The 14,411-nt window shown below is 38.8% G+C and overlaps 2 protein-coding genes across 2 annotated transcripts in view; both read left to right on the forward strand.

Moving 5' to 3' along the window:
* Nucleotides 1-2,454: 2,454 nt before the first annotated feature.
* Nucleotides 2,455-14,411, forward strand: part of CR2 (complement C3d receptor 2) — a gene marked incomplete at its 5' end in the record, with an annotated part of 33,502 nt that continues 21,545 nt past the window's right edge. Inside the window, one exon of the mRNA XM_081025427.1 lies at nt 2,455-2,512. Coding sequence (XP_080881553.1) covers nt 2,455-2,512 — 58 coding nt within the window. The remainder of the gene's footprint in view (nt 2,513-14,411) is intronic.
* On the forward strand, nt 7,772-13,106 carry CR1L (complement C3b/C4b receptor 1 like; the record flags this gene model as incomplete). The annotated part of the gene is made up of 6 exons (XM_081025245.1): nt 7,772-7,823; nt 8,777-8,956; nt 10,293-10,392; nt 10,795-10,880; nt 11,571-11,966; nt 12,922-13,106. 6 exons carry the CDS (start codon nt 7,772-7,774, stop codon nt 13,104-13,106), a joined length of 999 nt encoding a protein of 332 aa, XP_080881371.1.

Consider the following 14,411-nt stretch of genomic DNA (forward strand, 5'->3'; position numbering starts at 1 on the left):
AAAACAGGAACTATATTCTATCTGCAGGAGACATATATTCACTTCAAAATGTAGATAAAATATGGAAAGTTTTTAAAAATTGAAAAATGTTAGCATGCAAACATCAACCACAAAAAAAATAAATAAAAATAGAGCTATCATATAATCCAGCAATTCCACTTCTGGGTATATGTCCGAAAGAAAAGAAATCACTATCTCAAAGAGATGGATAAATGCATAAAGAAATTATGATACACATACACATACACACACACACACACAATGGAATATTATTCTGCTATTAAAAAGAATAAAATCTCGCCATTTGTGACAACATAGACAGACACTGAGAGCGTTATGCTAAGTGAAACAAGTCAGACTGTGAAACACTGTATGATCTCACTTACATATGGAATCTAACAAAACCAAACTCATAGAAACAGAGAGCAGGTTGGTGGATGCCAGAGGTGGAGGGCAGGGAATGGAGAAAATGGTGAAGGTGGTCAAAAGGCAAAAGTTCCTGTTACAAGGTAAGTAAGTTTTGGAGCTGTAATATATAGCATGGTGAGTATAGTTAACAATGCTATACTGTACAGTTGAAAGTTATTAAGAGAATAGATCTTAAGAAAAAAATTATCACTATGTACGTGATGGTAGTTAACTAATCTTACTAGGATGATTATTTCACAATGTATACATACATCAAATCAATATGTTGCATAAACTAATACAATATTATATGCCAATTATATCTCAACAAAGCTGGGAAAAAACAAAATGGAAAGAATAAAAATAAATATATCAGTTACCACTATAAAAAATGTTAATCTCATCCATAAACATCCTTATTGAAAGACTCAGAATTATATTTGACTATATATCTGAGCACCCTATTGCCCAGTCACATTGACAATAAAATTAACCATCATAGTATCCAATAGGATAATGTGGGAATTACACAGTGTGACTTCTGAGGATAGATTATAAAAGACATCATGGCTTCTGCCTTTCTCTCTTGTTCTGAGAGAAGAACCAGAACCAAGCTACAATGTCACAAGGACACTCAAATAGTCCTATGATGAGGTCCACATGGTGAGGATATGATGCCTCTAGCTAACAGCCAGGTGAGTGAGTCATCTTAGACATGGACCCTCCAGTCCCAGCCAAGCCTTAGAGTGACTGCAGTTCTGGCTGATTTCTTGACTGCGACCTCATGAGAATCTCAAACCAGAACCACCTAGCTAAGCTGCTCTTGAATTCTTGACACAGAAACTGTGAGGTAATAAATGTTTATCTTGCTTTAAATCAGTAAGTTTAGAATAATTTGTTACTATGCAATAGATAACTAATTTAAATGTCATTGTACTAAAATAATTGCTGTGTTCTCTTCAAACGTATTAAGATCATGAAAGACCAAAACAAACAACAACAACAACAAAAACTGAAGATCTTTTTCAGATTAACTGAGAAAAAAAGACACATCAAATGCAATATGTGATCTTAGAATCATCGTGGACTAGGCAAAAAAAAAAGTGTGTGTGTTTATGTGTGTGTGTATATGCTATAATGAAGATTACTGAGACACTGGAGAAATTTGAGTACAGTCTGTCATTTAGATAATAGTATTGTATTGATATTAAGTTCCTGTTTTTGCTCACTGCACTGTAGTTATGGAAGACAATATTCTTGTTTTTAGAAAATACCCACAAAATAATTAAACAGTTCTAAAGTAACAATTGTATAATTACATAATTATTTGTATGTATCTCTCTCTCTCTATATATATGCCATGTATATATTCACCCAAAGTGAGAGAGACAGAGAATGATAAAACAGTGAAATGTTAACATTTGGAGATTATATATATATATAATTTTATATATAAATTATTTGTACTATTTTTGCCACTTTTCCATAGAAATTATTTCAAAATACAAAGGACATAATAACAGCAGTTGTTGCTGTTCATAAGTTTCCTTTCTAAGTAAACTGTTCTTTCAAGCTGAGGGTTGAAATCATTAATAGCTTTTGAAATGAATTTAGTGGATCCAAGGAAGAGGACAGGAGAGGGGAGGGGAGGAGAGGACAGACTAGCTCATTGTAGATTAGTAAGGGTGATGACTATTTTGTGAAACTTGTTTCAGTTCTCCAGAGAGGCACAAATGGATGCACCGAGTTGCATGGTCAAAAAGTTGGAAAGCCACTGCACTGAGGGCTAGTCTGTGCCAATGACTGGAGCCGAGTGTTTTCTGCCTACCCCACCTTCGCCGCCTGGGCCGCCCTTACACGTGTGGGCGTCCCGCCCCCAGACAGCCCGAAGGTGTGCGCGCAAAGCGAGCACGTGGTGCCAGACACTATTTAAGGGCCCACCTTCCCGTGCGTGCCGCCGCCTCTTACTCCAGCCCTGCCCTACGGGAGCTGCCGGAGGCTCGCGGGTCTCGGAACTCGTACCGCCGTTGGGGCTGCCTCTGTGGCATGGGCACCGCCAGCCTGCTCTGGGTTTTCTTGGCTGTCGTCACGCCAGGGGTCCTCGGTGAGCTAGGAGGGGGAGCACGGCGGTAGGGACGCGTTTGGGGCAGGGATGGCCTCTGTGCCGCGGTACAAAGCACAGTCAAAAGCGAGAAGGTGGGGGCAGTGTCGGATGCTTGCCTTCCTCCCGCTTGCTTTGGGGGAAACCCCCGGGGTCTCTCGGGTTTGAATGCCCTCACTTGCGCCACCCCGGGCCGGGACCATCAAGACCTGGAGGCTGTACCACAGAGGGGCACTGTGTGATCTACCCGGTGTGGCAGGTGGCGTGCTAGGTCTGTCCTTTCTGGGCTCTCCGCCCCTGGGTCTCACCAGGTGCTCCTCGCTCTCGCCCCCAGAGGTCTGCCGGCGCTAATGGGCCACGTAACCAAAACCTACCCATGATGTGCAGAAAGTCTGCAGCAAATTCCATTAGGCGCGGGAGTTTCTGATCCTCTGAAGTCGTTCCTGGCCAGTAAGAGCAGCAGATCCTCCCGCTGTCTTCCCTGATTAGGAATAATGTCTGGCTCCCAGGCATGAGATTTATATATCTCATGGAAAAGAGATCCTAAATGACCAACTCCTGGAGTTATTTAGAAAGTTAAGAAGTGAATTAAAATTACAGTTGTCTTCGTGTTATTTACCATCTGTAATGGTGAAGGCTTCAGAAGGTCTCATTCGATGTTTATTATAACTCATTTTCCTCAAAATTGGGGTAATTTTAAAGAAATATTGTAATTTGCTATGATTAGCGTCTCCTGGTATTAAGATGGGTGTAACTTTCTAATTACTTCCAGGGTACAGTGAATTCCTAGTTCATTAAGAAGTTGCTGTATGCAGACCTCAATAACTGGGTGACTTTTGGCAAGTCATTTGGGAAATGAAGCCAGTGATAAACTTCCCTACCACCCTACTGAGCTGCCCTGAATGGCAGATGTAATTGGCAAACGAGAGTTAGATGTTAGTTGTTAATACTACATGTCAGTAATAAGACTGACTGAAAGGGCTTAATTTTATGGAGCCATCATTTAAGCTCAACCACCCCCAGTTGGTTAAGGGAAACTGCACACATTGGTTCTATTACAACTATTTGGTCTGCTTCCTGACATTGGACTGTCTCCTGACCCTTAATCCGACATTTCTCTAAACCATTACCTTCATCTTTCTCTCTCTCCTATGTATTAACTCCTTTTGAACAAATGCACATTCGCAACTTTCTCTAACACCTCTGCATCGCATAATTCCAGACCTGACTTCTCATAGGCCTTGAATTCCTGTTTCTAAATTTCAGAGAGGCTATCATCAGTTGAAAATCAAATTCTTCACCAGCCCTGCCAATTCATCATCCCCTCCAAGTATGCCAGAGCATCCCCTCCTGGTACCAGAGCAGGGCCAGCCTCTAGGTCACTTAACTATAGACACATGAAAGACCAGGTCTACCTATTTGCCAACTGTTATAGCTAATGTGCTTCTGTTTGTATTTTCATGCTCACAGCAGTATTTTACACCTAACCGTTATGATTATCTGTGTAACAGCCTTCTCTCCTACAGGTCACTCTGATACCAGTCTTTACCCTTTCTAATGGTGAAAACCAAAATTTTAGAACTATTTTTTTTTCATTACTTCACTCCCTTGCTCAAAAAAATTTAAAGGGCTTCCTACTGCCTGTGGGTTTTTTTTTTTTTTTTAAATCAAATGTCTTCAGCTTTTCCAGCCCATTGTAATCAGATCTCACCTAAGCATGGCCCTCCGATTCCCCATTGCTTCCTATCATGAATGTACTGTCCATCATCTCTCCTGACTGTCATTTCGTGGTTCTTTGCTCATATTTTGCCCATGACCCCATCCTGAATTTGCTCCTACTGTATACCCTCCCCAGACTTTCCCATGGCTCTTGGCTAGTACCTGCCCTTGAGTATGCTTAAGAAACTCTTCAGGTGCCTTTTTAAGTGCAGGTTCCCACCTCACCCTCCAGAGATTCACAGGTTTGGGCTGTGGCCCAGGAAGCTGAAGTTTGACAAGCATTCTGGAAGATTCTGAAGCATGTTTCTATAAGGCATACTGCTATGAGCATAGTCATATGGGAAGCAAATTTCCAACTTAGAGTATTTCCCCAATATTTGTATAGAGTATTTCCCCAGTATTTTCCCTCTTTTGTCTATTTGTATAAAGTGATTCAAATTTCCTGCACTATTAAATTCTGCTCTTGCCAAAATCATCAAATAGGAATTTTCTTGTTTTCTAATCATCTACCTCCACCTAAGATCAGATCCTTTCTGTCTCCAGCTTAAAATGTGCTAAGGGCTTCCCATCACATTGAGAAAAAAACAAAATCCGTGCCCCTTATCCTTGACTACAGGCCTCTGCCTCTCTGAAATTCTCTGTCCTACTCACCCTCATTCCCTCTGCTGCAGCCCCACTGGCTTTCTTGCTATTGAACACGCTCACATTTGTTTAGTCTTTGCACTAGGTGTTCCCTCTGTTGAAATGCTCTTCCTACAGATCATCTGTTGCCTGTCTCTTTTTGGAAATTCAGGTCTTGACTCTAACTTGGCTCTTCTTTCTTATCTGATGCAGTTGGACCCGAGGTAACTATCACATAACCATGTTCTATTTTCCGAAGAGCACCTATCATCATATGAAACCTTGTTTATTTACTTGTTTGTGTTTGATCCCTCACTGGAATATAATTTCCAGAGGAGCAAGACTTTTATCTGTCTCATTGCCTAATGAATCCTAGCATAAGCATATAACTAGGAGTTCAATAAGAATGTTCTTTTCCTCATTTAACAATGGAAAAAGTATCCTTTCTGATGACAAAAGTCAACTCCTTTTTTTGTATTCTTGATCACATTCCATCCCCTCTTGCATTTGTAAGGACTTTACTTCTGGGGATATTCCATCTTGCATCACTATTTATATCACTTGTTAGATCATCCCCATAAAATATGCCCCAGAACATCCTTTATTAGGGAAAGAGGACTTCTTGTGACCCAATGGAACTGCATTTTTCTGTCCTTCTTCTCATCCTCTTCTCAGCAAAACTTCTCATCAACTACTTGGTCACATTTCTTTATCTTCTTAACTCACTCCTGACAGGCTTCTTTCCTCACTATTCTCACTACTGACCTTCATGCTGGCAAATACAATGATCATTTTTCTGTCTTTATCTTTCTCAGTCTTTCAGCAAAAGTTGAATACTTCCACCTTCTTGAAACAGTTTTTCTCATTTTCCAAGACAGGACACTCTTATTATCTATTTTTTTTCTGTACCTGTCTGTTTGCTCTAAGTCCCTTTTGCCCTGACTCTAAATTTTAGAGGGTTTGGGGGCTCAACACTGATCCTATTCTGTTTTTCTCAATGCCTTCTTCCTAAGAGATCTCACCCAGTCTCATGGCTTTAAATACTTGTATTACTTATATGTATTACTCATATTTGTTATCTATAGTCCTGACCTATCTCCTGAATGGCAAATTTGTACATCCAACTGCTTTACCTGGCATCTCCATCTGGAGGCCCAGTAAATGTGTTAAATATACCAAGTCTAAAGTGGAACGAATCCTGTTCTTACAACATCATACAATACACACACACCCCAAAACCAAAAAACTATTCCTTTCCCAGGTTTTCTCTTCTTAGCACTGGTGTTCACATCAACCAAGTCGCTCAAGTCAAAAGCCTAGAAGCTATTACTGAATCCTCCCATATTCTTAGTCCCACATCTAATATAACAAAAAGCCAGTTGTACTTCAAAAATATATTCCAAATTCATCCACTTCTCACTGTCTCGCTGTGGTGGCCCAAGCCTCATTTTTTTGTGTGTGTCTGAACTACTACAGTGGCCGCTAGACTGCATTCTCTGCTTCTGAAACTAAAAATCCAGTCCATTCTCCACCCAGTTGCCAGACTATTCTTTTTAAAAAGTAAGTCAGCTGTGTGATTCTCCTGCTTGAACCTTCCAATGACTTCCACTCAGGATAATATGCAGCTACCTTACTGTTGAGCTGTCTTAACTTGATGTCATCCCACTCTGTTTTGACCACTGCATTCCAGTCACACTTGCCTTCTATCTTTCCTTAAAGCATAGCAAAAGCGTCTCTGACGTTAGGCCTCTGCCTAAAATGCTTTTGTCCAGTGCTTTGACTGGCTGTCTCCTTATCCTTCCATCAAAATTCAATGTCTCCTCTTCAGAGGTCTTCCTTACCCATCATAAGGAAGGGTATTCCATCCTGTCCCCTTTTCCTTTTGGTGCATTACATTTGACACTTCACTATTTATGTCCTTTACATACCATCTATTTATTTATTGGTATTTATTTATGATCTGTCTCCCTCTCTTGAAATGTAAATTTCATGAGGGTGGGAACCTTGTCCCTAATGCTCACTGATGCATCTTCTGTGCTGAAGACAGTACCTTGGTTAATATGCATGACCGTCATTCAAAAATGATCAAATGACCAGGAATCACAGTGTTAAGGCATTTGATTATAACAATTCTCATTCTTAATAATCATTTCTCCTCCTAACTGCTTTCTGACCTAACTTTTAGTTTTATTATTATTATACTATATATTTATTCTTCATTCATTCAAGGTAAAGCTAAACGAAGAGCTAAATGTAACTCTGTTCTCTAAAAGCTGCTTGGCCTAGTTAGTTTTTAACAGGGTTTGGGGGATCTATATGTAAATATCTTGCCACTATCTTCTATTTTAGGCCTAGTCATGATCTACTCTGGATTTTTATTCCTGATTTTAGAAAGATGTGAAGAGGGTGCAGTAACCCTTAAGAAATGTCATATTATTTAATGATTCATTCATTAACCTTCCCTTTTTTGATATGGAAGAGATCGTGATTGCTGGAAATTCTATCTTGTGATTTGGGATTTTAGCAATTTGAATCCTAATTAGAGCAAGCATCCCTCAAAGAAGAGAGAGGCCCCAAGTCTCCTTATTGGGGATTAGAATTTCCCATTATTTCTCATCCAAAAAGTGTGATTTTCACTTCCTTTCAGCTCAGAAGGTCATATTATAAAGTACCTTCCTGCTTTTGCTGCTTCAAAATCTTGGTTCCATCTTGGTCCACTGCTGCTGATCAATTCTTGAGTATTTAAAGTGGTTTTCCAGCTTCTGGAGAATCATTTAGTATTGTTTTTATTCACACTGGATATTTGCAGGTTAAATCACTTGCTTAAGGTGAATTGACACAAGGAATATCAGCGTCATGAATTGGTCTTCATTGAAGTCAAACCCTGACTCTCCCTATACAGTCTTGCTGTTCTGAACAGGTATGCACTTGGAGACATTTCTAGGTATTAATGGAGGAAATCAAAGGAGTTTAGGTAAGAAATAGGGTATCTATAATTAGATCTGGGTCCCAAACAATGATAGCTATTCTTAGATCCAGTCTATATGACTTCTCCAACAGATGTGTTGAGTGACAGAAAGGCTGGATCTGGCTACAACCTTGGGAGCTCTGTATTTACTTAGACCATGTGTCAGTTACTTAGCTCTGTGTCAGTTAGACCATGTGAGTTCTTTGACTTTCACCTGTTCCTGTTTCATACTTATGTGAAAAAAAGATTTATAAATTTGATATTCAAATATATTGCCATTCTGGAGTTAAAACTTGAGCTCTCTTTCATACCTAGAAAAATGACTTTTCTGGGTATATCTTCAAGTATCTGGGTGTTACAGTTTCTTATCCATCTCCTGGGATAAGATTTGTTTCATTATTAATAAGAATAATATTATTATTTGAAGTCACCGGGAACTGTCTTTAAATAACTAGTTCCTTTTATCTAGTACCCATCAGAATCTATTTACTAAGTTCTCTTAGGAGGCATATTACACAACTAGGTTAATGGAACACAATAATGAAGAATAATAAATAAGCATATTTTCTTATTGCTATAGTCTAAAACTTTAATGACTAAAATAGTAATGTTAATTCATTAAAGTAATTTTAGGAGATCATACACGTGCTGAGCTTATAAGGTCCCTGATGTACTTTAGTTTCCTGTGCCATCCAGAAAAGTTTTTATAAGGTTTTAGTTTTTATTTATGAGGTCGTAAGAAGATGGAACAACTCCAGGGTCTTTATGGACTTTGATGAAAAATTATTTTTTTTCCAGCTCTTCCTCTGAAATCTATCCTAAAAGATCTGAACGTCTGAGCTTATTTCTCTGTATATGCACCCACACTGCAAGTTATATGGTAATTGATGGCAAAACAGAAGCAGAGTAGAAGTTTTAGCCTCTCTTACTTTTGATATTCCTGTGATCTTTGTCTCTAGGTCAGTGTAAGTTCCTGCCAGTGTATGATTTTGCTAAGCCTAAAATTCAGAGTGATCAGTCTGAGTTTGCTGTTGGGACATCTTGGGAATATGAATGCCTTCCTGGGTATAGCAAGAAGTCATTCTTTACCACGTGCCTAGAAACCTCCAGGTGGTCAGATGCTAAGAAATACTGTAAACGTGAGTAATCTGTAGTAAAGGCATCTTTGGGTCTATTAGTGTATCTCTATGGGCTAACCTGTTATTTTTCAAGATAAAAGACCAGTGAATTAGTAACTCATCTCAAATTAAGGCGAGGAGGGGGAAGATTTCCTGGGTTCCCCATGTTTTCTTTTACTCCTAAGGGCATTGGGTATTGAGGTTAAATCATCAGAGGTTAAATCATCACAGCTGGCCAGCCCTGGTTTTCTATAATCTCTATGACCTTGCTCTATGCTCTCTGTACTGTGTTAGAGTGAGGTTAGAAGTTAGTATACAAGGAATATTAGTTTCACTTTATTTCTACCCTATTTAATTCAAGAGATATTTTTGAGTAACTACTAGGTATGAAGCCTTAGGCTAAATGACAGGGCTGGGAAGAACCATAAAAACCTGCTAGTCCCTTCCTTTGAGGAACTCCTATATTAATTGTAAATTTAACTTTTAAACAAATACTATACTATGATATACTTTATTTATTCATAGCAATAAAATTCTATGAGATCATAGAGAAGTAAATAATAAATTCTATCTAGGAGAATTAGGGAAATGGAGGCATTACAGGCAAAAGAAACAGCATAGGCACAAGCATAGAGGTGTGAAAGAACATGATGTCTTTGGAAAAAGAAAAATTCAGTGTGGTTGGAGGATAAGGTACATGGTGAGGAATAGTAGTTGATTTTGTGGTTTGAAGCTTAATTGTGACAGGCCATGCATTTATTTCCCCAATAAACAATGGGAAGTCATATGTTTTTAAATGTGGGGAGTTGCACTTCCACATTTGTGCTTCTGAAAGATAATGTGTGCAGTGCAGTGGTAGATGTGCACAGAAGATGTACATGGTGAATGGAGACCAGAGTTAGAAAGGTGAGTTTTGTTAATGATCCCATGAGAGATTACAGCAGTGGTAAAGTAGTTGGTCTGGAGAGAGATTTCTGGAATTCAGTCACTGAAATTTGGTGACTAATTGAATGAAAGTCAGGGGGTAAAGAATGAGTTGTAGAAAGGAAATGATGACAGTGACTTTATGTTTTTAAGCCACTTTATAGTTGATGTCATCAAATGACAAAATATAAAAAGGGGAAATAGAGATTATAAACTATGGATGACCACAAATGTTTGCATCCACTTTGAACAAATACTGTTATGGAGTTAACTGTCCTTTGGAAGACAGAAGTTTTGTAAATGTCAAAAATGTTTTTGAATAAACATGAATAGGATAGTCAATAAGTCCAGTTAAATTGGGATTTAATATAAAACACAAAAGTCACCCCAAATCCCAATCCCAAATTCTGTTTTGTTTTGTTTTTCCTTGTAGGTAAATCATGTGTGAGTCCTAGAGAACTCCTCCATGGCTCTGTCCTCACACCCATGGGTATCGTGTTTGGGTCAACAATTACATATTCTTGTGATGAAGGGTGAGTTGGCAGGAGACATCTCCAGTGTACATGGATATTAAAATAGTTTCAACAAGAAACTACCAGTCTTCCAAAAGAGATCTGAGTAATTTCCACTTATCCTTAAAAATAGATAAGCAAAAAGAGAATCACCTTCCTGAATTGCTCTAGAGATTACAAACTAGAGAGGATTCCTGGAAGAGAAAGAAGCTTGATCTACTCTTCTTCCAATTTTATATCTCCAGGAGATCAAACTTAATTTGGGTTTAGATTGTTGAACTTTTTATATGATTCTTTAGTCTATCACCACTACTTATAATACATGATATTCCATTCTTTGCCATTCTTTCAGTGGACAAAAAACTAAGAATTCCTAAAATGTATATCTAGCTGGGAGATGGTCACTTATCTCTTTGTCTTTAGATACCGACTCATTGGTGACTCATCTGCTACATGTATTATCTCAGACAATACTGTAATCTGGGATAAGGACATGCCTTTCTGTGAATGTGAGTAAAACAGTCCCTTTATTGTACCCTATGTAATTCCTCTTATCCCCTTCTAATTCACCTTTCTAACTCTGGTCTCCACTGGCCCAGCACATCTTCTATACACATCTCCTACTGCACAAATTATCTTTCAGAAGCACAAATGTGGACATGCAACTCCCCACATCTACACATCAAAATGAGTAACTCAGGAAGGTTACACTTGGTTTGGGAAGTTCTGGGCACAGAGCTGTGGTTTGTATATCTTCTTCTAATCCACTCCCCTTCCTGCAATCCTACCACACTTTTCTTTGATTACTCTCCTTTGATTACTCTCCTTTGATGATAGGTTGTTTCATACTGAATAGTGCTTAAATCTAAAATATGCCATGAGATTGCACATTGCCAACTTTATTCCATGCAAAATGTAGGCCACCCTAGGTGCCTCCTACAACAGTTTATTTATATTCTGGGGATGGGTACTAGTAACCAGATCATAATTTTTTGAGTTTTTCATCAGAGAAGTTTCATGTACCTTTCTACCTTGCTACTTCCTATTTAGAGCCATCTGAGAGATAAAGGTACACAATTGCAACAATATGGGTTAATGGTAGCCTGAATTAGAGTTTGGTTTGCAAGACTGAAGACAAAATTCCCAGAAGTTATAACATTTACATGTCTTCTCTCTTTTCCTGCCAACCCCGCAAAAAGCTATTCCTTGTGAGTCACCCCCACCCATCTTCCATGGGTACTTTCACAGCAGCAGTAGCGAGTTTTATTATGGAATGGTGGTGACTTATGAGTGCCACAGTGGACACAACGGGAAAAAGCTGTTTGATCTCGTGGGTGCGAAGTCAATATACTGCACCAGCAAAGACAGTCAAGTGGGCATCTGGAGCAGCCCTCCCCCTCAGTGTATTGATCTAGTCAAGTGCCCAATTCCAGAAGTGGAAAATGGAATTATGGAATCTGGATTTAAACATTCTTTTTCTTTAAATGATGCTGTGATGTTCAAGTGTAAGCCTGGCTTTACCATGAAAGGAAGCAATATACTATGGTGCCAACCAAACAGTAAATGGAATCCTCCACTGCCGAAGTGCTTCAAGGGTGAGTTGGGCTGAAAATTTGGGGACCTAGAAATAAAAGGAGACTTTTAGAGGAAGAGATACATGATGGCTATGAGAAGAGGAGGAGAAAGATCGTATATGTGGTTGGGTATCCTGGTTAAAGACTTTGAAAGTAAACTTTAAAAATAATATCTAAACGTTGAAGAGGTAGGAGATTTACCATATACCGGGAAAGTGCTAGATCTACATTAATGTGGGAAAATGAGAAGACACTACAAAAAATAAAAAATAAAAGGATAGTATCAGAGCCAGAGATCAGAGGTTTTTCCACAACATATATCTGATTAGGTTTTAGTTAAGTGAGAACAATATAAACTCTCAATCCTATTGGCCATGCCAATGGAGGAAATTGGCTGATGTCAGAATTTGATTCAAAATACTATAAACATTATACCTTCTTATACTGAAAAATGTAGACTCATGGAATAAGGCGAATTAAGGTTGAGTCTCTTCCCCTTGTCTCCCTTTCTCCCCTACTCTTATTGAGAAATTTCTGACTTACAAAAACCTGGCAACGTTGGGAGCCCCTTCTTCAAGGCTCAGTATCTTCATTAACCTGAGTTGGGAAGCAGGAAAAAGACACAGATTTTTGATGGTGAAACATGTATTACAAAAGTTTGGTTCTCTTGGCTACAATATTATAGAGGACATCTGAGATCATTTAGTTAAATGAAGTAGAAAATGATGAATGGATGTAATGTTTTCTAGCACAGGTCGAGATAGGGAAAGCAGATAGTTGCATGGTTTATCACATCTAAAAAAAGTAATGCACGTTAGCCCCACTCCACCTCATCAAAAGACTCTCTGCTTTACACTTAGGAGAGATGATGTGACCACCTTCATCCCACACCTGCCAACACCGTGTTGGCTTAGGTTGTATAGAAGAAAGTTCTTATTTCGGAAATAAAAGGCCTCTGGTCCTGCTCTTTTCTCAGGGTGTCTCCCACCTCCACATATCCACCATGGTAATTATAACAAAATGGATAAAGAATTCTTTCCAACTGGACAGGAAGTGTCCTACAGCTGTGAGCCTGGCTACACTCTCATTGGAGCTGACTCTATGCAGTGTACATCCATGGGAACCTGGAGCCATAGAGCCCCCAAATGTGAAGGTGCCTAAAACATTATTCCATCTTAAGGAAACTCAACTGTTTCCTGACTCTTCACAGGCTAGCTTTGTCTCTTTTTTCCTAGTGAAATCATGTGATGCCATTCCAAACGAACTTCTCAACGGCCATGTGGTGGTTCCTCCTAGTCTCCAGCTTGGGGCAGAGGTTTCATTTATTTGTGATGAGGGGTGAGTGTGAGGTGACCGGCCCAGAATTGAGACCTGTGATTCATAGCTAAGCATTGCAAAATGTGATCTCTAAAGATAGTGAATTTTTTTTTCCTCTTTCTGATTTCCCCCCCTCTTTTTCTTTACCTTTATTACTAGGAATTCTCTGATTAAGTAAATCCTATTGGCTTTATCCAAGTCTATGTATGGTGCATGGCCAGCCAAAGCTGGGAATTGTCCATTCATCATTTGGAAAAACAAAGTTTGGTGTCAGAAGTTAAGGCTCCTATTATGGCAAATGAATAGATGATGGGGGTTCAGTAAGATGGGCTCTTTGCAGTGAGCTTAGGGAACTGGGTCTTTGATATTTCTTCATTAGTAACTGAGCTTTTTCCTTCTAAATGGTCAACAGAATCTTGACATTTGGACGCCAAAGAGAAAAAGGAGAAATTTTTTAAAAAGAATATAATCATTAGGATTTTCTTTTTCACTGTGCTTTTACCTGGTCTGAAGTCATCACATAACTGAGATAATTCATATTCTTGGACTTTGTTCTTAAGCCAGAAATGTTTAAAAATAGAGCTCATTAATGCCTTATACTTGAGAGAAGTGATTAATTCCATGCAAGTGAGAATTGGTTTGTTCTGGTGACATTTGCTACCCCTTATTATTTAAGGTATCGGTTAAATGGAAAATCTTCTAGTCAATGTGTTGCAGAGGGAATGAGAGTACTCTGGAATAATAAGTTTCCTGTCTGTGAATGTGAGTAGAAAGCAAAAATAGTTAAGTATGGATCATACCTCTTGATTTTTGGTGTGCTTTCTTGCATTTATCCATTATAACATCTTATCCATATGTGTACTCTTCTGTATGTTCTAGAATGCAGACTCAAACTAATTTTATTCAGTTGACTACATTTGTATTGTATTGTATTGTATTGTATTTGTATTAAGATGGTTACCCCTACTGAAACTGAGTAGCACTGCTGTGCTGAAACGGTTTGGCCATGCCTTCCTTATTCCATTTCCTCTACTGATGAGCCCTCCTGGAGCTAAGTGGAAATCAACAGGAAGTTCTGGAGGTTGCCAATTTTCCCTTTACTCTGAGACTCATTCAGGAAAGACGTGCATATACCAACACAGCTATAAA

This window comes from Rhinolophus hipposideros (genome assembly GCF_964194185.1).
Source record: "Rhinolophus hipposideros genome assembly, chromosome: 19".
Taxonomy (NCBI): domain Eukaryota; kingdom Metazoa; phylum Chordata; class Mammalia; order Chiroptera; family Rhinolophidae; genus Rhinolophus; species Rhinolophus hipposideros.